Source organism: Spermophilus citellus (assembly GCF_964194105.1).
Source record: "Spermophilus citellus genome assembly, chromosome: 12".
Lineage (NCBI taxonomy): Eukaryota > Metazoa > Chordata > Mammalia > Rodentia > Sciuridae > Spermophilus > Spermophilus citellus.
The window spans coordinates 6,359,037-6,382,405 of NC_138198.1; the positions used below are offsets into that span (position 1 = coordinate 6,359,037).

A 23,369-nucleotide genomic window follows, 5' to 3' on the forward strand; every position below is an offset into this window, starting at 1 on the left:
TTGGTCTCTAGTTTAGAACAATTTAATATGTGATTTACAAAGAATTAAAAGAGAGGAGTTTGAAGAGTCTAGCTCCAAGAAATGATATATGTTTAAGGAGATGGAAATATTAATTATCCTGATTTACATTACAAATTGTTTATATGTACTGGATTATCACATTGTACCACATAAATATGTCAAGTCATTACATGTCAGTTTAAAAAAACTGTGTTCATTGTATTCATTAACACATTAAAATTCAAGCATATTAAAATTTCAACTATGAAAATGTAGAAAGCAAAAACATATTTGATTAATTACATTCTAATCTGACAGTATGGTACAGAATTTTTGTAAATGGAAAGTAACTTTGGATTATGTTTCATAGTTTTTGAAATGTTTGATGTAAAATTGAGTGTTTCCCCATTTAAAAAAAAGGTGGGGGGGCAGAGAATAACTTGGTTTGATAAGTATATTAATTCTGGGGCTCAGGGGTTCTTCATTTAGTGAAACAGAAGAACTAGTTTAGTTTATTACTTTCCAAGAAGCATAAATGAAGACACTTCCAAAAAAGCAATCTTTGGAGGGTCAGACAGAATTAAACCGGGCCAGACGTAATTCACTGACTACTCAGTCACCTTCTTCCTCTCTCATCCCTCACACCGGGGTTTTCGCAATGACCACAGCTGTGTTCGTGGAATTTTCCCATCCTAGAGGTTCCAAGTACTGGGCTGTCTGACTGAAGAGCATTTGTTTCCTGACTGTTGAATGTGAGATCTCTGCACTCCTCTGGAGAAAGGCTGTAATATCTGTGACCTGGAGTCAATTGTATTTTGCTTTAACTCTTTATGATCAGGAGACCGGTTAAGTTGCTCTTCGTAACTCACTCTAAATCTAATAAAGGATCTTAAAACACCAGAGATAATCTACAGCCTTCCATATATCACTCATAATTTGGAATTTCTTATAGGGAGGAGGAAAAGTCAAAACAAACAACAACAACAAAAATAAAAACCCACAACAATCACAACAATGAATTTATAAACACCTCAGCTGGTAGTTAGTTAAAATGATAAAATGGAGCCATTTTTCTTTCATTCACGTGAAAATAAATTTTATTAAGATTGATATCATGCCTTTGCACTATAGGAGTTGCAAGAACATGAACTAAGAATAAAAATGATGATGGAGAATCCTCGCAGTCCTATCCTAACATAAAATGTGATTTGCCATTAAAAAGAGCTATGGCTTGAGATGACCTTTGTTTTCTTTTATCCCTTGTGCTCAGTATCAATCACTACTCCAGTGATGTTGGCCACATTCACTTAGGCTCAGCAGGAACATCATCTGGAGTAAAAGAACCAGATCCTAGCAAATGAATGAAATAGCAGACTTCATTGTATTTCAGCCAACGTATTTATTTATGTATTAGTTTAGGATTCATGCAGTCTATTTGCATATTTGCAACTGTGTTCACATAAGTGCATTTCAGCAAAATGAAGTGAGTTCATTCATTCTGATAACCATATTGTCCATAACAAAGGAAATAGTACATTAATTTGGTCCAAAGTGCAACTTACTAAATGTGCTCAGATATTGAAAACACCAAGGAAAGCAGCAAGAAGTTAAAAAAAAAAAAAAACAGTAAGAACAAACAACAAGAAAGAAGGCAATAAGGAAATAAGGACGCATGGTATTTATAGTGCACTTTTGAGTCTTTTCATATATGCCTACAAATATTTTTTGTCAATACTGTGAATTCAATTTCCGGAGAATGTATTCAAAGAATGTTTACCTTAGTTTTTGCTTTAAAAATGCCAGATGGTGCCTCATCACTATGTATAAGGTTTCTTAAGTTCCCTATTTTGATACAGTGTATAAGTCAGCTTTCCATTACTATAACAGAGTACCTGAAATAATCAACTTAAAAAGAGGAAATGTTTGGCTCACAATTTCAGAGAATTCAGTCCATGGTCACCTGGCCCCTCTGCCTTTGGACTGTGGTGAGGTAACAAAACATGGCGGGAGCACATGGTGGAGAAATCCTCACTTCATGTGGACCAGGAAGCTAAGAGAAACAAAAAGGAGCTAGGGGTCCCAATAACTCCTTTGAGGTCATACCTCCAATGACCTCACTTCTACCCACTATGTCCTATCACTTAAAGGTGCCACCACCTCCCAGTGGGGTCACCAAGGGACCAAGTCATGGGTCTTTGGAGGATACTTACCCAAACTGTACCACACGGCAAGTTAGCACTCAGTTTCCTACACCTCTGTTTAAACCCATGTAACGGAAAACCTGCTCCTCTCAAGAAATGTCTGTAGATATCAATGGAAACTTACAATGGAACATGAATAAACCATTAAATGCTTTTTCTCCTCAGTGAATGCTAAAGAGAAAATCCAGAGGGCCATCATGAGAAGCAAACTGGGAGTTCTAGTTAAAACAATAAAAATCTTTTGAAAATGCTTCTTTAATCTGCCATTTTTTTTTTCAATCTAAGTAGGGCTAATTAAGCAATCTGGGCAATGTACACAAGAAAGGAGGAAAGAAACAACTCAGGATAGATAACACAGGACACAGCAGATGCTAAAGCCTTCAGCACACACTTAAATACCGAAACGATTTTACCGGAAGATCAAACACTGTCAAAGCCAGGTGTGTGTGACTTGTTCCAAAGCTGTGAAGATTGGACCCAGAGGTTCAGACACACCAGCTGCCCAGGGGCAGTTGATTCTTGCAAAATAAATCCTCAGAGTCCAATGAGAGCAAACGTGCTTATTTGGAATTTTATTTCCTTCTATAAAGCATCAATCAATTGCAATTATTTTATTAAGTGAAAAACCCAATGAGATTCACCAAGGATCAGCAAGAAGGAAGAAGCAGACTCACCGTCTCTCCGATTAAGCCTGGCGAACCCAGGGCCGTGGCTGCTGGACAGCTCCGCAGAGCTGCTGAAGGAGGACGGAGGCAAGGCAGATCCCAGCGGAGCGTCACAGTCGCCTGCCAGGAGGGAAGCCACATTAGGGTCAATAAATATGCAGGTGAAATGAAGTGGAGAAACAGCTCAAAAAACATTAGGATACAGGATAATCATCACTCTTAGGTTTTTAACTTCTTAATATTTCTGTTGGAGTATGATGCACACAGTGACATTCCTGAGAGTTGATTTAAATCATTTTCAAAGTCCCTTGACAAAGGCATACAGCCCTGTGTGCTCTTGACCATAATGAAGATACAGAACTGGTCCCTCAGCCCTGAAATTCCCTCACATTGCACATCTTCGTGTTCAGCCAGGGGTCAGGGTGCACCACTAACCCAAGACAACTGGAAACTGCACTTGATGTTTGTGGCCTTTAGGGACACAGCCACACGGGCAGCATTAATTCCATACCCAAACCTTAACTGTGGTTAAAAGTTCTCACAGTGCCCCTCCCTGCACAGAACCTGTGGGGGACAAGATAGATGGACTCTATGTCAGGTACTCAGGTCAGAGTTACCTGCAGGAAGCCAGGGTCTGTGAAAAGCAAATCTGGAAACCTCACTGTGCCAACCTCTTCAGGGGGATCTTTGTCTACAGGGTGTGTGCTCCCGCCTTTGCCTGGCATCTTTGGCTTCTCAGGGAATGGCCCTGCCTTTTCAGCCCAAGGACCCCTGTCACTCACCCTGAGACAATCCTCTATTACTTATGTTCTGGCCTAAAATAATCACTAGGGATTAAGGGCTGTTTCATCCAGATAATTTACTACCTTAGTACAGGGACCCTTTGGTCACTCCTGCTCCTGGTGTCCACCTCCTCCAAGCTTGAAGAGGCCCTGGAAATACTTCCACCTTGGATGGTTCTTATCTCATGTCTTACAGTTTGGAGAAGAGGTCTCTCCCAACAGCTCATATGTGAGACAATACAAGAACATTTGTAGAAGAAGTGATTGGGTTGTGAGGGTCTTAACCCAATCAGTGATTAATCCCCTAGTAGGGGTTAACTTAATGGTAACTGAAGGGGTAGGTGTGGCTGGAGGATATGGGAGTTGGGAGTGCGGCTTTGGGGTATATAATTGTATCTGGCAAATGGAGACCTCTCTCTCTGTTTTCTGATCATCATGTGAGCTGGTTCCTTCTGTCATGATGTCCTGCCTTACCCTGAGCCCTAAGGAATAGAGCCTGCTGTGAACTGAGACCTCTGGAACCATGAGCCCCTTTCCTCCTCTGCAGTTGTTCTGGTCATAACCTTTCATCACAGCAGTGAAAATGCTGACTAAAACAGAAATTGGTACCAAAAAATGGGGTCATTGCTGTGACTAAACTGAACATGTGGTTCATAAGAATTTTGAGCTTTTGGGAATTGGTGGGAGGAATTTTGAGATGTTTAGCAGTGCAAGCTGAAAATGCTTTGTTATCGTAAGCAGAGCTTAATGGCTGATTCTGGTACGAGCTCAGAAGACCAGAATGCCAATAGGACTCTGGACAATAAAGACAGGGCTTAAGAGGGTTTATAAGAAAAAGGATATACTATTAGTAATTATACTAGAGACCATTTGTGCTATGTTCTAGCTGAGAAGCTGTCTGCATTTTGCTCAAGTCCTGAGACTTTCTGTGAGGCTCATTTTAAAAGCAATGAACTTCTTAATCTGGTGGAAGAAATTTCTAAGCAGCATAGCTTTCAGGCAGTGGCACAGATATTGCTTTTAGCCAAATTTATTATGATACTCAGGAGCAGAAAGCAGAGCAGAAATATTTGAAAAACTTAAACTTGAAAGGCAGGAGTAAAACTGGGGCCAAGGAAGCCGCAATTGTTAATGACATTACTGCCACTAAATAAATGCTAAAGATTTTGCCCAGAGACAATAAGGCACCTCAGGAGCTGGCAAGACCACACCCATCTCAGGCTCAAGGGAATAAAAGTGGAAATTCTCTTGAGAAGAGACCAGCGTGAAAACCTTGAATAAGAGGGCCTAGGAAGTTTTTTCAACATGCTCAGCTACCCAGACAATCGGAAGCTGCTGCAGCCAAGGTCCCCAGAAGCACAGCTATTGATCAAGATGGCGGCAGAGCTTGGCGTCAACTACATGATACTGGTTCTTCAGGACTTGGACATTGGAGTTAGGGAATCATGGAGGCTTCCACCAAGATTTCAAAGGAAGGCCTTGGAAGCCAGGCAAAGTGCAGCTGTGTTGGATTCCCTGCAGGTACTCCCTGAGAAGGCAAGCTGTGGAGATCTGAGGTAGCCAAAGCTGCAGTGGAGACTCCCGAGATTAAGAAATGCCAATAACGTGGGACATCATCCTAGGAAAGCGGCAGGAATTGCAGAGACAAGCCAACAGAGAGGCCACTTGGGCTGCAACCAACAAGGCCACAAGGACAAAGCTACACAAGCCCTTTGGAAAGGACATCATGCCATGTGCTCCAGATGCCAAACACAGAACTACAGGACTTGCTTGAACAGCTGGATTTTGGTCTGGCTTTGGCCCCATCCCTTTTTCCTATGCCCCTATTTTTGTGAATGGAAATATTTATTCTGTACTTTTATATCCTGGACACTTGTAAATTGCTTTTAATTTTATGTGAGCTCATGATGCGAGATTGCCTTGAGCTTCAGAGAAGACTTTGGACTTGAACTTTGAGCAATCTAGGAACTGCAGAGGCTACGGATACTCTTGGGAATAGACTAAATATATTTTGCATTGTCAGATGAGTGTGAGCTTTTGGAGGCCAGGAGCAGAATGTCATGGTGTGGATGTGAGGTGTCCTCCAAAAGCTCACGTGGGAGACAATGCAAGAAGGTTCAGAGGAGAAATGAGCGGGTTGTAAGAGTCTTAATCTAATCAGTGAATTAATCCCCAGAGAGGGATGAATGGAGTGGTGACTAAAGGTGGGTGGGGTGTGGCTGGAGGAGGTGGGCCTTGGGAGCATGGCTGTGGGTATATATTTCGTATCTAGAGAGTAGAGTCTCTCTCTCTGCTTCCCTCCACCACACTCTTCTGCCATGATGATCTGCCTCACTTCAAGCCCAAGGAATGGAGCCTGCTGTCTATGGACTGAGACCTGTGAAACCAAGAGCCCCTACATAATCCTTTCCTCCTCTACAGTTGTTCTGATTGGGTTCTTTTAGTTACAGCCGTGAAAAAGCTGACTAAAGTACTCTGTGTGCCTTGGGTTACTTCTGTGCCCTTCAAATCTGTACTCATTTCCCTTTCAGATGTTGTGCATATTTTCTCTAAGAAAAATGTTTATTGATCTGTTAATTTTAAACATGTTTTCTATCATGCATTGGGATATGTTATGAAAAAGGAATGCTACACCTCGAATATATCATTAGAAGATTCTGAATTGTGTATTTATATGTACTTGTTTCTTTGTGAGCAAGTTGTTAAGTTCACTAAAGGTGGGGGAAAGGCATACAGAATTAATTATATTGCAATAACCTGGCAAAATGTCAACTACCGTCAATTAGCTAGATGTAAGAGGTAGCCTGGGGTCTCCCCTGGTGATTTGTTAGGCTGAGTACATGATATTGGGAACCACAGAAACAAAATCCAGTACATAAAATTGGCTTGAGTGAACATGATTTCATAAAAAATATAGGAATTAACAACAGCATTTCTAAAAAAGTGTCTTACCACTGTTAAATGGAATTTGAATTGTTTTGCCTGAAGCTGTCTCCATATATATTTCATGTTTGTCCTAAAGGTTTATCCATATGTTGTGAACTGTAACCTAATTTGATGCATAACCAGACCTGGAAGTACACTCTTAGGAAAATGTGCCAAGTCTCATAACAGCTGAACCAACAGCCAATCAGAGGCTAAAAGCTGCCGAGATTTGACCATATAAGGCAAACCCCAACTGCAGCCAAGCAGGTCACTTCTGTATGTCATTTCCTCTTCTCTGGTGATAGATAAAGCCTGTATATGTGGTGAGCTGGTGTCTACTGAGCCATTTTATGTCTGGACTGCTGGTGGACTCAGGAAACATCTCTCTTTTCTCTTCTTCTTTTTTTTTTTTTTTTTTTTTTAAAGAGAGAGTGAGAGAGGAGAGAGAGAGAGAGAGAGAGAGAGAGAATGAGAGAATTTTTAATATTTATTTTTTAGTTCTCGGCGGACACAACATCTTTGTTGGTATGTGGTGCTGAGGATCGAACCCGGGCTGCACGCATGCCAGGCAGAGCGCGCTACCGCTTGAGCCACATCCCCAGCCCTCTCTTTTCTCTTCTATTTTCTTTTCCTTGAGGTGGGGTCTGGCTATGTTGCCCAGGCTGGCCTTGAACTCGCAAGTCCTCTGCCTCAGTCTACCAAGTAGTTGAATTATGGGCACACAGCACCATGCCTGGTTCGTCAAATATTTCTTTGCTCAAATAAGCTCTGCTAAAGTCACTTCATCTCAAGTTTTCCTTTTGATACCATGAAGACAGTGACACCTCTTAAGATGTGAGAACAACAACAGATCAACAACTCATCCTGCAGCAACCATCCCACAACAGGGGGAACAACGTTTCACTGCTTAGGTACATGTGCAAAGTAGCTGCTACATAAATATCTTTCTATGTATCCCCTCGAGGTGACAACTGACATTTACATAAGGTGAGTCTGACTTTAGGGCTTGTGATCTTAACATAAAAAGAGCAGCACAATTTGGCTGAGACCATGATTCACACACTTACAGGAGTTAAGGTTCACCGACAGTAGAGCCTGTCTCCATACTCCCCAGCACACATTTTCCCTGGATAACACTGGCAGTGAGGATTCTCAGAATTTAGCAAATATGCTACATAATGGGATAAGAAAAAATAGAGAAATACTAATCCAAGTTGCTAAATCTTTACTATTTATAGTCCCCCCCCCCAAAAAAAAGCATTTTAAAACTGTGAAGAAGCAAAGAGAAAAAAGAAAACCAAACCATCTTCAGGTGACAGGTCCCACGCCACCATGAATAGTCACGGAAGAATCCAAGAAGAAAGGGCAGCATTTAGGGAATATTGCCTCCTCAATATACCTGCCTAATGTTGTTATCTTTCATCATTGATGGAGAAAAAAAATCCAGGGACAACTTCTAAAGTAGCATTAAAAATACCGAATAAAAATATTCTTACATCATAAAGGAAAAAAAGACATGCTAACTAAAATCATACTGTATTCCATTTCTTTCTATTCTGCTGCATTAGGCTGTCCACGTGCCCTTGGGACTCCTAGCTGGCAGGCCTACCTCCCCCTGGGAATCATGAGCTCTCTGAGAGCATAGTACAAGCCTTACCCAACTTTGTGGGTTGCACACCTAGCACAGCATCTGAAAGACGGCACATGCTCAGTAAACTGCTCTTGAGCATTTATTAACTGATTGAGTAAACAGTATGATCATCGTTAGGCAGTAGATTTAATTAAACTTAATCTTCCTTAATAATTAGATTGAATTTTATTGTTCAAGTTCAAAGTCAAGAGTCTTAGAGACATCACAGGTTCATATACTAAGGTGATCTCAAGAGAATGTTGTGGATAGGTGTTAACAGATAATATCACCGTTACGTTTTCACTTGGTTTCCCCTTAATTAATTTTCCAACTCTGCTTTTCTGGTCTCAGGTGATTTCCATCAATATTAAAGTCCAAGAAATAAATTTCTAAAGACAGCTGGAAACAGAACGACTGGAATTTCCAGTTTCTCCTTTGGAAAATCCAGGAGCCAATAGCACGTGTCTGCCAAGGCTTCCCCTGGTAGTGAGGACTGTTTCTAGCACAGGCTTGAAGAAGTCAGCCCTTTAGAAAGGCAAGAAACTATTTTTTTAAAAGCACATGGCTGGCACCTCAATTTCCTTGCTGTTCCTTCCCTATCACTCTGAATTCTGGGCATCCCCCCAGTTGTTGGAGGCCTGGGCTTCCTCCGGCTTACCTGGAAGTTTGGTCAAAAGTCGCCGTGTTTCCATGTGTTTGACTCAGCATGGAAGGTTGTAGAGTTTTATTTGTGCTGCTACAGAAAAATATTTCCTAGTTACTCTCACCAGCCAAAGGTAGAGATTCACTTCCACTAGGTGTATGCTATATTACTGTTCTGCTATAAAATCATGTTTGAAAATTATATTAAATGTTTTCTACAAGATTATTTTATACCTATTCAAAACTGTTAGACTTCCCTAAAAAACAACTACAAAAACGTCTTGTTGCCTTGTTACTTAATCGGGTGACTCAACTAGTCTCGCCAAAACTTACAAGTTTGAAGAAGAGAACGTTCATAAAATGGGCTTCTCCACCTGGTCCTGGGGATTCGTCCTTCCTGCGGGCCTCCTGATCCCACTCTGTTTGTCCCCACCCCCCACCTGACCAGCCCCTGCCTGGCGTCACACTCACCCTGCCATCCCTGGTTGACAGCAAGCTTGGTGATTTGAACTGCACTGCTTGAGAAAGTGTGGGCCAGAAACCATTCTTCAGCAGTATGCTCATATAAGACAAGGAACATTCAAAATAGTGTATGGACTTCACAGAAACCAACACTGCATTCATAGAATACTAATCTTTCTTTTTAAGTTTGATATTTTTGACAAATCATTGTATACGTTTATAGGGTACAAGGTGATGTTTTGATGCATGAATGCAATGTGGAGTGACAGGTAAGCTAATCTTATAATTCAGTTTTTAACATGTGGAGATAAAAATGCTTTAAAAAATATGAGCAGGCTGGGGATGTGGCTCAAGTGGTAACCCGCTCGCCTGGCATGTGCAGGGCGCTGGGTTCGATCCTCAGCACCACAAAAAAATAAAATAAAGATGTTGTGTCCACCGAAAAACTAAAAAAAAAAATTAAAAAATTCTCTCTCTTTAAAAAAAAATTATATATATATATATATATATATATATGCAATTGCCTTCACCTTCCTAAGTCAGTCAGAGATGATAATATTTTTCAAAGCATCATTTCATTTGAATATATTGATTGTTCTGCTAGTTCAATAAAATTGTATTGAGCACCTACCATACACAGAGGATCATTGAGGACAGAGAGAGGCCTGGTTCTAAGTTGAAGAAGTTTAGAATCTGATATGAGAAAGTGTGGAGAGTGGTGACTTGAGCGATAGCTTCTGATTCCCTCATAGGGCTACATTTGCCTAGGAACTTCCTGTGCAAAGGTGCAGGTCAAGGTGGCCCAGTTGCTATGGCAATGCCAGCCGAGGAGGCTATATGCAAAGGTGCACTGCTGTATCAGTCAGAAACTTGAGTTCAGTCACCAACTCCCAGGGACAGATAATTCTGAGCATAACAAGATGACTTTAATGTCTTGCAAGTTTTGCTACATCCTTCACGCTGCCTGCTTTGCTAAAACTTTCTCACAAATAACCTTCTGATGACAAATCCTATATAATAAATGTGCTGAGCTAGCTCTGGTGTCAAGTCTTGCCCCATCGGGGTTGGCTGAACCACCTGGCCCCAGGTCTTTCTCTATGTGTGTCTGTTTGTTTTTTCTTCAACCCCCAATGCTCCTCTGGTTCTTGAATTAATGGCTGTGCTTGTCGCGGCAGGAAGGAGATGTGAAAACACTTCATAGGCAAAACAGAAAAGAGCAAAAAATGTAGACAATACTGTCTAAGATGGAAGCATCTTAATTGCTTAGGAACAAACCCAGCTTCTGAAAGGAAGTGGCCAGGGCACTGCCTCAAGGACAAAACTGCAGCTCTGAGCCTGGCAACTGGCACTGCAGGCTGAGCTGCCCCCTGCACACGGCTCCAGAGGAGGGACAGTGTGAGGGGCTTCTGGACTCTCGTGCTAAGAAAGGAATAAAGATGACTGTGTGGATGATTCAAAGGAGGACTGAGCCCATATCTCAGAGGAAAGAGGACAAGCCACAAGGAGAAGGGGACAGGGAGAGGGTCTTCAAATTGAAAGAGGACCCCTTCTGGCATCCTGCTATGGAGATGTGAATGAGAAATGACACTATTGCTTGAGGACTGTGATTTAGAGATTAGACCACACCGTATTCAGGATCAAATGTCTTTAGAAGAGGTGAATCTTGCATGCTGTGGGTGAGAGGGTCATGGTTCCTAAGGATATGCCCTCATCCCATCCCCAGAAGCTGCGATTGTCACCTGAAGGGTGAGGCAGATGGAGGGAGAGATGCGAGGTGAAGCCAAGAGTCCAAGAGTATGGGCAGCCACCAGAGAGCGGAAGAAACAGAGACAGGCATTCCCAGAGCTCTGGAGGGCGTGTGTGCTGAACTTTGAGGCCTCTGGGACTATCACAGACCTTTCTCAGCACATGTCCATGTGTCCACCCTGGGCAGTGCTCTCTCATTCTTCCCTGGTATCTCTGATTCTGGTTCTGAAAATTCCTTAGCACTAGTGTAGTGAGAGCCCAAATAAAGCTCTTATTTAGAAGGCACTGAAAGTGTTCGCTTCGAATCTGCAGGACCTGTGTGTTGCTACCCAGGGGGAATTCTAGGAACAGCACACTCCGCTCAGGGAACAGAAGTGATAACGCTAAACTTAAAGTCTGCTTTTCTCCTTGCAAAAACCTCTGTTTCAAGTGGTCTTGAGTCTATTCGATGGACTTCAGTCACTGCTTTCCCTAAACCTCACTCTGTGGTGTTGGAATGGGGCTCGTCCTGGCTGAGTCCAGGGTGGGCACCTGATGCAGATCTGGCCAGGTGAATGGCACGTGCTTCTGGGAGGGGCTGGTTCAAGGACGGTCAGGAAGCCAAGCTGGGTGACTGAGGGAAGAACCTGGGACTCTGGCTGAGCCCTTGGCCAGTATCCACCATTCATTCAGCAAATACAGGACCTCCCAGCCCCTGTCCTCGGGAAGGGGACAGACAAAGCCATATGATCTGTAGAACTGGAAGTCACTAAGAGCAAGGAAAATGATCATGTTTCTAAGCTAATTAATCATGTGCCGGGATCTGCTTCGTAACAGCTGCTCTACAGTGAAGCAGGGAGCCCACTGGAAGCAGGAAGAGCCGACTCCATGACAGGATTTTGCCATTTCTAAATCCAGTTGGGCATGAATCAGTGGTAACTTTGATTCCTTCATGGTTAAGCCTCCTGGAGCTTTCACTACCTCCAGTTGAAGGATGTCCAATAGGAACACTGTCCCTTAGTTCCTACCCTTTACTTTCAGTCCACAGCCAGGAAATCACCAAGGATCACACCCCTTTTCCTTTGCAGGTACAGATGCTTTTCCATTATCTCCGCCATCATCCTCCCCTAGGTCCTCAGCTTCACTGGGTAACTAATCCTACAGCCAATGCTGATTTACTGCCCAACACATACCTTACGATCCCCACAGCAGAAACCTTTTAAAAATAAGTCACACATTAACAATCTCAAACACCTCTAAGGGCCCCCACTCTGCACGCGTTCTGAAATCTAGGTGTGATGTCTGGCACTCAGTGCCCTCCACCTTCTGGTCTTCTTACCCTGTAGGCTATAGATGGGTCCCCTACAAATTTCTCAGATGAGCTTCCTCCTTTAATGCTCTCCCCATTTCCTGCACCTGGCCCGCCTGAGCTGGTGCACGCTGACTGCCCGTGCTGTCCCTCCTGTACTGGAGTGCCCTCTGTCCTCCTCTCAGCTCCTCCTCTACCTTGACCTTGGGGCTGCACTCCAGCTCCAGCTCTGCCCTGAGCCCTCTCACCTGTGTGCACACGGAAACACTCAGGTGCATCTCATGCAGAACAGCTGCGCCTTGCGGAGTGGGAGCAGGGGAGCCGCGTGGCAGCCACGTGCAGCAGCAGGTGGGTAGACACACAAGGACCTCACTCCAGACAGGGCCCTTGCTGTGGTGAACAGGTGAGGAAGCAACTGGCAGGACCAGCAGAGGAGCGTCTGCTTCCTGGAGTGACAGACAATCCCGTGACCCACCCCGGGAAGAGATGGCGCTTGGAAGAACACCGCGGAAGCCTGTTTACATCTTGTGTAAGTCAATGGCAGGAAGCAGAAGCCAGAGGACGGGGCCCATCCCATCTCCCCCTCTGAAGGACGTTGGACTTGTTGAAGAAAAATTGCTACAGGGATGCTGAATACCTGTTGGCACCAGCGTGTCCAAGTGACTTAGGGACCTGTGACTATAAAGTCATGAAGACTCATTGACTTTAACATTCTAACATCAAGGACTTTATCCTGTGAGAGCTACAAACGAAAATAAGTGATAAACGAGACGAGAGTGCACAGACAAGCACATTAACTTCATGATTTAGTTTATAGTTGTTTAAAAAATAAATGCAAGCCCATTTAGATTGTGAATCTCACAAAATGGGAAATGCTAGTCACAGCAGATAAATGCAATGCCTAGATTTGAATTCCAAATATCAGCTGCAAAAGTAAAGGGACTCTCGGGTCAAAGTCACCCTTCTGGCTTTCTCCACTTAACAGCACCCTGGGGGCTGCAGCTCCACTGACCCGTCCAGCCTCATCCTCCCCTGTGTGTCCACCAGTCGGAGCCAGCGATGCACCTGTTCACACCGTAAATACTGGACGCTGATCACTTCCCGGGTGCTGTGCCAGGGGCTGGGGTGGCAAACCCCTCTCGATGCAGTGCTGTCCAGTGGACATGGTGCCTTTTTTAAGGGATCCACTGCAGCGCAGCAAGACCAGAGTCCCCCGAAAATTAGGGGTTTGCAATAAAACACGTGGAGAGAGCAGAGTGTGGGCGACTGGAAAGGCATCACACGGATAGTGAAGTCTGCTCCTCAGCCTCCCAGAGAGATCAGGAAATACAGATGGTTCAGGGAAAGTCAGCAGACCACGAAGAGAAGGGGTAGGGAAGAAGCTGCAGGCCTGTCTGAGGGAGTACTGTACTGCGGTGCAGGATGAAGGGGCAGGGGAACTGGTAACTCAGAAAAGGATCAAGAGAGGCTGTGAAGATACTGGTCTGCTTTCCTAGGAGCATGGATTTAAGCTGAAAAAAAAAAAAAACCTAACAATGAGATGTAGCATGAAGGCAAAACTTGCTTTCTAAATACAGATGTGTTAAAATTGAATAAATACACGGACTTATTCTGCAGACCAGTGCACTATGACCCTAACCTACACTGGCAGGCCACCCGCTCCCTGCCCCACTCCTCCTGGCTCACCTCTTATTTGGCCATTGCTGAGCTGACCAGGGAAGGCCTGCAGATGCCCACCAGCCACTCACTCACAGTCCTCACCCCACAACAAGGACCTAGCACCTGCAGGGGAGCTTTACCAACCCACCCTGCTGTCTCAGGAAGAGGCAGTGAGCAGCTCAGCGATGTCCCCTCACACTGACCTTCTGTCTCCTACTCATCCCAGTCTCCCCATGAGATCCCACCCCCACCTTTCTTTTCCTTTTTCCTCTCTAGTTTCCACATATGAGAGAAAACATACGATCCTTGACCTTCTGCGTTTGGCTTATTTCACTTAGCGTCATGCTCTCAGGAACTGGACGTCTCTCCACAGGCAGTAAACACTACATCCTTTATTCTGGAGGCAGACACCATGAATGGGACCCAGGATTCTGCTCTACACACAGCCTTAAAATGACAATGCCTGGCTTGCAGAGTGTGAAGAAGTTCCAGAGACCCGTGGAGAACTGTCTCCCAGCACATATAATCTGTCTTCTAGGGAAACACGTAAAAAATGGAGCTAATTCCGTAGAAGACATTATTGCCCAGAAATAAATCTTTTATAGCCCAGGTTTTATTAATAAGTGTCTTATTTTATACATGAAGAATAGCAAATTATTACCCTATGTTGATTCATAATATCTGAGATATTTTTATAGTTTTATTACAATTTTAGAGATTATTTGGGTTTCTGGAATTGCTGACAGACAAAGAGAACAGCAGGGGGTGGATTAGTTGCTTTCTTAAAACTAAGCAGCGTCTTGCTCTATTGGGACACTTTCCCTAAGCTTTAGTGATGTTTGCAAATTTTTGGCTTTGTAACAAGCTGTGCTATAAAATTTCATAGGCCCTAGGGCTTTCTTAATTAACTGTGAACTTTTCCCCTGATGCTGTACAACAGTTCAAACTAGCACAAGAATCATCCGCACATGGAACAAGACAGTTTTGTAACATTACACAAATATTTATTTCTGTATATTCCTATAGAAAAACGTCAAGTTCCTGAGAGCATTACGGTAAGTGAAATAAGCCAAGCTCAGAAGGTCAAGGGTTGTATGGTTTCTGTCTTATGTGGAAGCTAGAGAGGAAAAGGGAAAATAATTGTGTGTAATGTTACAAAATGTTTGCCATTTGATATTATAACACTTTTCCTATGGATCTTCTTACAACAAAATTATAAATATCTTAATTATTAAAAAAATGTGAAGTCATAGCACAAGTCCTTAAAGTGGAGAAAAATCAAGCGTTTAGATACATTTCTATGGTGGCGATATATAACCTCAAAAGTACCTAAAATTGGAGACCCAAAGTGAACCATCCTTAAAAGTTGATCTGCTGTCATAGGGATTTTGCTTCAAATGCCTTTCTCCTTGTATCTGTGTCAATGGATTTGTCTTCAAAATAAAGTTAGGATCTTCTTCTAGTGACTTTTACATCCAAGTCCATTACTGGTACCGTATCTTCACTGCTATCCTCAAAAAGATTAGATACAGGGACTTGTCGGAGGGCAGACTAAGTATAGGAAGTTCAAGAGGACACTCCTCTTGTGGAGTTTGAGGGTATGGTGTAGGCAACTATCAGAAGAGTCATGATACTGTATTTTCAACTCTCATTTTCTTATGAAGTAAGCCCAAAGTATTCTCTGCAAGTACAAAACCACCTCGTCCCAATGGTGATTTTACTGGGTAAATACAATATGGGGACAATGTGTTTTTAATTCTCCTATGTGCTAGTCAGCTTTTGTCACTATTTAAAAAAAAAAAAAATACCTGAGATAATTAAATGTTTATAAAGACAGTAGGTTGCCTTTGGCTCACAGTTGGGGAGGTGTCAGTCCATGATAAATCGGCCCCTGACTTTGGGCCTGTGGAGAGGCAGCTCATCATGGCAGAGAACACAGCAGAGCAAATCCACCTACCTCCCCAGTCAGGAAGCAAAGGGATGGAGTACGGGGCCGGGAGCCCACACTCTTTCAAGGGCACTCCCCCAGGGACCAAAAGGCCTCTTACTGGACCCCACCTCTTATAAAGCTTCCACCACCTCCTAGAAGCACCAGCCTGAGGACCAAGCCTTTGACACAGGTCTCTGGGACCCTCAGGTCCATACCAGGCATCTCACAGCTTTTCTCTCACTTTCTGTGCACCCCGTCAACTTGCTGCCCCTGAATGCTACATCCAACTTAGATTTTACCACCTTGTTGGAAAGATAATACATTTCAAAATCCAAAACAAGTGTTATCTTCCTATACTGGAGGCACCTCTAATTCAATGGCTATCTAAAAGTGATAGGTAGTATTTTAAATCAAATTATTCCAGGATGTCAAAGAATAATTCAAATTGCTTGCTCCGTTTCCAAAGAACTCTTTCCCTTTGGGTCTGGAATTCCATAAATATGGGGTTTCTGTTGAAAGGATAGTGAAAAGATTCTAGCCACAAGCCAGAGAATTCAAGGTCAAAGTCATAGAAGATTTGAGCTATCAAGACTAAGACTTCCAAATGATTTCCAATATGTACATCCTCTCCCTTAACTTTACATTTGCCTAAGATGCAGTGGCATGAAAAAAAAAAAAAAAAAAAACACTTTCCATGGTATTTAACTATAGAATAAGTTAAGTCAAGAAACTATAAGTCATATATTTCTGAAAATATATTTAATATTATATTAAATATATTTCAAATAAAGAATTTAGAAAGTTCACAGTTAAAATACTCAACTTAGGAAGGTGTATTCATAGGCCCCGCAGTTGCAGATTGCTACCAAGTGACTCTGCTTGGCTCTCCCACCCCTCTCTTGTGGTTTTCTGTTTTGAAATGGCTCTCTCACCCATGTTCATCTTCTTGGGGCTTTCTGCTCCCTTGGCCCTGGCCAGAATAAATCCTTTGTCTTTTCTTAAATAAGACCCAGAGTTTTATTTGGGATTTTGGAATAGCACCTTAACAGTCGTGGATACTGGGCCTAGCAGAGGATACACACCGGGAGGACCCATACTTGGATTTTCACACAGTCTAGAAAACTTAAGATAAAGCAGCTCATTAACTAGTCCCTTGCATCAAAGTAGAAGAGATAATCATCCCAGCAGTGGGTAGAAATACAGACAATATGAAAAAGCAAGGGAACAAGTCCCCCCATCGATCCCATAACACTTCAACAACTGATCCCATTGACACCACAGTGGAGGAGATTTCAAATAAAGAATTTAGAAAGTTCACAGTTAAAATACTCAAGTAATTAAAATAAGATATGATAAATGAATTAAGAAAGTACAGGAAGTGAAATAACACTTCAATAAAGAGAGAGAGATTCTGAAAAAAGAATCAAACAGAAATCCTGAAAATGACTCAATAAATCAAATTAGAAATTCAGGTGAAAGCAATAGATAAGACAGATTTTCAGCTTCAAAGACAAAATATGCAATTTTTTATTTTATTTTATTTATTTAGTTAGTTTGGTACTGGTGATTGAACCCAGGGACACTTTACCACTGAGCTTCATCCCCATCCTATCTATCTATTTTTATTTTGAGGCAAATGCTTGCTAAGTTACTTAGGGCCTCACTAAATTTCTGAGGCTGGCTTAAAACTTTCAATTCTCCTGCCCCAGCCTTCTGAGTTGCTGGGATTACAGGTATGTGCCACTGTGCCTGGCCAAAGTGTGTAATCTTGAAAACAGAGTGAACAAAAAGGAAAAGATGTTAAGAGACCATGCCGACGATATTCAAGAAATCTGCAATAACATTAAGAGATCAAATCTAAAAATCATTGGCATAGATAAGGCCACCAAAATACAAACTAAAGAATATCAAACTTTTCAATGAAATAATATCAAAAAAATTTAAAACTAGATAGAAACACAAATATAAGATGCACATAGAACTCCAAAGAGACAAGGTCAAAAAAGATCCTCTCCAAGTCTTATTATAATTAAAATGCCTAAGATAAGAACAAGGATAAAAATTTTAAAACTCACAAGAGAAAAACAGAAAATGACATTTAGACTTTCTTCCTATCTTTCAGCCCAGATTCTAAAAGTCAGGAGGGTTTGAAATATATTTCTGAAAGATATAGTTGCCTACCAAGATTGTTACATCCAGCAATGCTATCTTTCATAATTTAAGTGGAATAAAAAACTTTCCAAGATAAGCAGAAACTAAAAGAATTTGTGACTACTAAGTCAGCAATACAGAACATGTTTATTAAAAATTATAAGCAGAAGAAATAAAAAATGAGTATCAGAGTCAGTGAATGGTTGAAACTTAGCAGAAGCATAATCAAGTAAAACACAATAAAATCTGAATTCAAAATTAGAAATAAATCAAAACAATAAGAAACAAAAATTATCTTTTTATAACACTGAATGTAAATGGTCGCAACTCTCCAATTAAAAGACACAGACAAAAAAGGAGGGGGCTAGGGATGTAGCTCAGCAGTAAGGCACCATTGGGTTTTTATCATTAGTGCCAGAAAAATAAAAATTAAAAAAAACTCATTTTCTAGAGAATATCAATGTTGAAAAAAAAAGTATGATACATGTGTCAATTTTTGTTTTTCTAAAATATTTAGAATATTGTTCTTGATTAATTAGAAAAGCATAAAGTAATTAATTCTGTTCAGGATATATTTATTTGGCAGGAGTGAATCTCAATTGTATTCAAGATGATTTTAATACTTTATGCTAAATTTTTTTTAAAAAGACACAGACTAGCAAATTGGAAGAAAAAAACAGACCTAACCATATGTTGTTCAAAAGAGACTTGCTGTACAGGCAAAAACATGCACAGGCTGAAGGTCATAGGATGGGAAAAGATATACCATGGCTCTGGAAATCAAAAGTAAGCAGGAGTCACTACTCTTTCATCTAAAAAATTAAACTTCAAGCCAAAATTAATCAGAAGAGACAAAAAAGATCATTTTATAGTGGTTAAGGGAACTATCCCAAAACAAGATATGATAATAGTTAAATATTTATGCACATCAATATACCTGCTTACATAGAACAAACCTTACATGATATAAAGACTCAGACAGATCCCAATACAATAATACTGGGTGATTTCAACACACTTTTCTCACCACTGGATAGATCATCCAGATATAAGCTAAATAAAGACTCTTCAGAAATTAAAAATACTATTAAGTGGACCTAACAGATATCTATGGAATAGTTCATTCATCAACAACTGAATTCACTTTGATCTCAGCATCCCATGAAATATTCTCTAAAACAGATCATATAGGAGGGCACAAAGCAAATCTTAGCAAATACAAAACAACAGATATTCCTTGCATCCTATCAGATCATATGGAATGAAATCAGAAATCAATGACAGGATAAAAAACAAAAACCATTCTAAAACCTGGAGAATAAATAATATACTTTTAAATGAGGAATGGATCACAGAAGAAATTAGGGAAGAAATTTTAAAATTCTTAGAAACACATGTAAATAGAAGTACAAAATTTCAAAATCTCTGGGATAGTATGAAGGTAGTTCTCACAGGAAAGTTTATAACAGTGAGTTCCTACATTAAAAAATAAATGACACCAAATATAAAGCTAATTTTACACTTTAAGCCCTAGAAAAAGAACAAACTAATACCAATATCAGTAGATGACAGGAAATAATTAAAATCAGAACCAAAATTAATGAAATTGAAAATTTTAAAAATACAAAGGGAACAAAGAGTTGATGGTTTAAAAAGAAAAATAAGATTGATAAATCCATAGCCAAACTAATCAAAAGAAAGAGAAAGAAGACCCAAATTAACAAAATTAGAGATAAGCGGGGTAGGGGGCATATCACCACAGACACTTTTGAAATACAGAGGACCAGTAGAAACAATTTTGAAAATTTATACTCCAATAAGCTAGAAAAATCTCAAAGATATTGACAGATTCCTAGACACATATAACCCAAAGTGAACCATGAGGCTATAAAAAACTTAGGCCAATATCAAATAATGAAATTGAAGTAGCTATTAAAATTTTAACAACAACAATAACAAACAAAAAAAAACCTTCTAGGACCAGATGGATTCTCAGCTGAGTTCTACCAGAACTTCAAAGAAGAATTAATGACAATTATCTTCAAATTATTCCATGAAATAGAAAAGGAGGGCTCATGCCAAATTTATTCTATGAAGCTAGTACCACCGTCATATCAAAATCAGACAAAGACACATCAAGGAAAAAAAACTTTAGACCAATATCCCTGATTACCATAGATGCAAAAATTCTTAATAAAACATTGGCAAACTACATTCAAACCACACATGATCAAGTGGGTTTCATTGCAGGAATGCAAGGTTGGTTCAACATATGCAAATCAATAAATGTAATTCACCACATAAATAGAGTTAAGGACAAGAATCACATGATTATCTCAATTGATGCAGAAAAAGCAATTAATAATCCTCAGCACGCATTCAGTTTAAACACTAGAGAAACTAGGGACAGAAGGAACTTATCTCTCAACATCAAAAATTCTGAATATAACAAGCCAAAAACCAGCATCATACTAAAAGGGGAACTGAAAGCATTTCATCTAGAAATAGGAACAGGATATCCATTTTCACCACTCCTATTCAACATAGTCCTTGAAACTGTAGCCAGAGCAATCAAGCAGGAAAAGGAAATTAGAGGGATACAAATAGGAAAACAAGAAGTTCAATTATCTGTTTGCTGATAACAATTTTATATTTGTTATATTTGACCCAAGAAGCTCCACCAGAAGATTCTAGAAATGACACATAAATTTAGCAAAGTAGCAGGATACAAAATCAACATACATGAATCAATTGCTTTCCTATCCTTCAATAACCAATTTGCTAAGAAAAAAATCAGAAAAATAATTCCATTCATAATAGCCTCAAAAAAATAAAATACTTAGAAATCTAACCAAGGAGGTAAAAAAAAAAGAAGCCTACAATGAAAATTATAGAACAATGAAGAAAGAAATTGAAGAAGACCTCGGGAGACAGAAAGATCTTCCAGGTTCTTGGATAGGTAGAAGTAATATTGTCAAAATGGCCATATGATCAAAAGCAATACACAGATTCAATACAATTCCCATCAAAATATCAATGACATTCTTCACAGAACTAGAAAAAACAGTCCTAAAATTCACTTGGGAGAATAAAAGATTAGAAAAGAATAGCCAAAGTAATACTGAAAAATAAAAGTGATGCTGGTGGCATCACGATATCTGATCTCAAATATGACACAGAGCTACCAAAACAAAATCAGCATGGTATTATCATAAAAACAGACATGAAGACCAGCGGCGTGGAATAGAAGACATAGAGACAGATCCACGTAGATACAGTCACCTGATCCTTAACATAAGTATCAAAAATATTTATTGGAGAAAACATAACCTTTTAAACAAAATGGTGCTGGGAAAACTGAATATCCATATGTAGAAGAGTGAGACTAGATCCCTCCATCTCTCACCCTATATGAAGGTCAATGCAAAGTGGCTTTAAAAGACCTAGGAATTAGACCAGAAACACTACAAGTGTTAGAAGAAAACTTAGGCTCAACATTCCAACATATTGTTGCAGGCATTGATTACCTTAATAAGACCCTAAAGCTCAAGGAACAAAACCAGGAACCAATAGGTAGGATGACATCAAATTAAAAAGCTTCTGTATAGTGAAGAAAACAAGACCATGAATGGAAGAAAAAATTCACCAGCTACTCTTCTGACAGGAGATTAATATCCAGAATATGTAACAGAACTCAAAAAACTTAATACCACAAAAAAGCCCAATTAATAAATGGGCAAATGAACTAAACATAGTTTTCAAAAGAAGAAATGTAATGACCAATGTATATAAATGGAAAAAAAAAGTTCAACATCATTAGTAATCAGGGAAATGCAAATCAAAACTACACTGAGATTTCATCTCACTCTAGTTAGAACGGCAGTCATCAAGACTACATCATTATCCAAAGTACATGTAAGAAGACACAAATTGGGTGTCAAACTACTTTATATACAAACAAAGGTATGAAAAATTGTGGTATATATGTGTAATAAGAATTATGATGCAAAAAAGTATATGTATAAAGACATGAATTGCCGTGAACATACTTTATACAAAGATACGAAAAATTGTGCTCTATATGTGTAATAAGAATTGTAATATATTCTGCTGTCATGTATTTAAAAAAATAAAAATCAATTTTATAAAAGTAAAAAAAAAAGACTACAAATAATAATAAATGAGGAGGAGGATGTAAAGGAAAAGGTACCCTCACACATTGTTGGTAGGACTGCAAATTAAGCCAACCACTCTGGAAAGCAGTGTGGAGATTCCTCCAGAGACTAGGAATGGAACAACCACAGGACCTAGCTACCCCGACTTCTTGATATTTATTATGAAGAACTAAAATCAGCATTCAATACTGATACATGATACATGCAATGTTCATAGAAGCACAATTCATGATAGCCAAGTTATGAAACCCACCTAGATATCACTCAACTGATGACTGGATAAAGAAAACGCAGTATGAATACACAATAGCATTCTACTCAGCCATAAAGAAGAATGAAAGTATGGCATTTGCCAGCAAACACATGGATCTGGAGAATATTATGCTAAGTGACATAAACCAGACTCAGGAAGTCAAGGGTAGAATGTTTTCTCCCATATTTGGAAGCTAAAGAGAAATAAAAAATATTTGAAAAAGGTGATCTCATGAAAATAGAAGGGGGAACAGTGGATTAGATGAAGAGGACTTACAGTGGAGAGGGACAAGAAAGGGGGAAGACCAGAGAATGAAATTGACCAAATTATGTCATGTGCATGTGTAAATATATCACAGTAAATTCTACTTTTATGCACAACTATAATGTGCCAATTTTAAAATAAATTAAGAGGAGGAAGACCAACATGGTAGAGGAAGAGGATCAGGGAGAGGGAGGAGGGTATAGAAGGTGGGTAGTACTGGGGATTAAAATGTAGCAAGTTATGTCATATGCATTTCTAAATATGTCAAAATGAACCCCACAATTATGTAAAACTATAATGCACTAATAAAAACAAAAAATAAAAGGGATGAATGCATAATGTATATGCCAGAAAATGTATACTTGGTTTTATACATAATAAATACCCCTTTCTACATGCTTAAAAAATTTAGGAAGATATATATTGAGTTAAAAGGAATAATTCAATATGCTGGTTTAGTATATAATCCTTTTAATAGTTCAGTTGCAACTATTTTAAGGGGCATAAACATCTCTGTGATTCAGAAGCAAATAACACCTTGGTCTTTTTCATTCTCAAAAGATGAGATTAATACTGCACCTAAAACAAATAAGAAA

At 40.0% G+C, this 23,369-nt stretch overlaps 1 protein-coding gene across 2 annotated transcripts in view; it reads right to left on the bottom strand.

Annotated features, from left to right (window-relative positions):
• LOC308631964 (contactin-associated protein-like 3) overlaps positions 1 to 23,369 on the bottom strand; it is a gene marked incomplete at its 3' end in the record, with an annotated part of 203,915 nt that overhangs the window by 174,755 nt on the left and 5,791 nt on the right. For both annotated transcript variants that reach the window (XM_081263514.1, XM_081263513.1), the window contains exon 2: positions 2,876 to 2,986. In XM_081263514.1, coding sequence (XP_081119640.1) covers positions 2,876 to 2,986 — 111 coding nt within the window. The remainder of the gene's footprint in view (positions 1 to 2,875; positions 2,987 to 23,369) is intronic.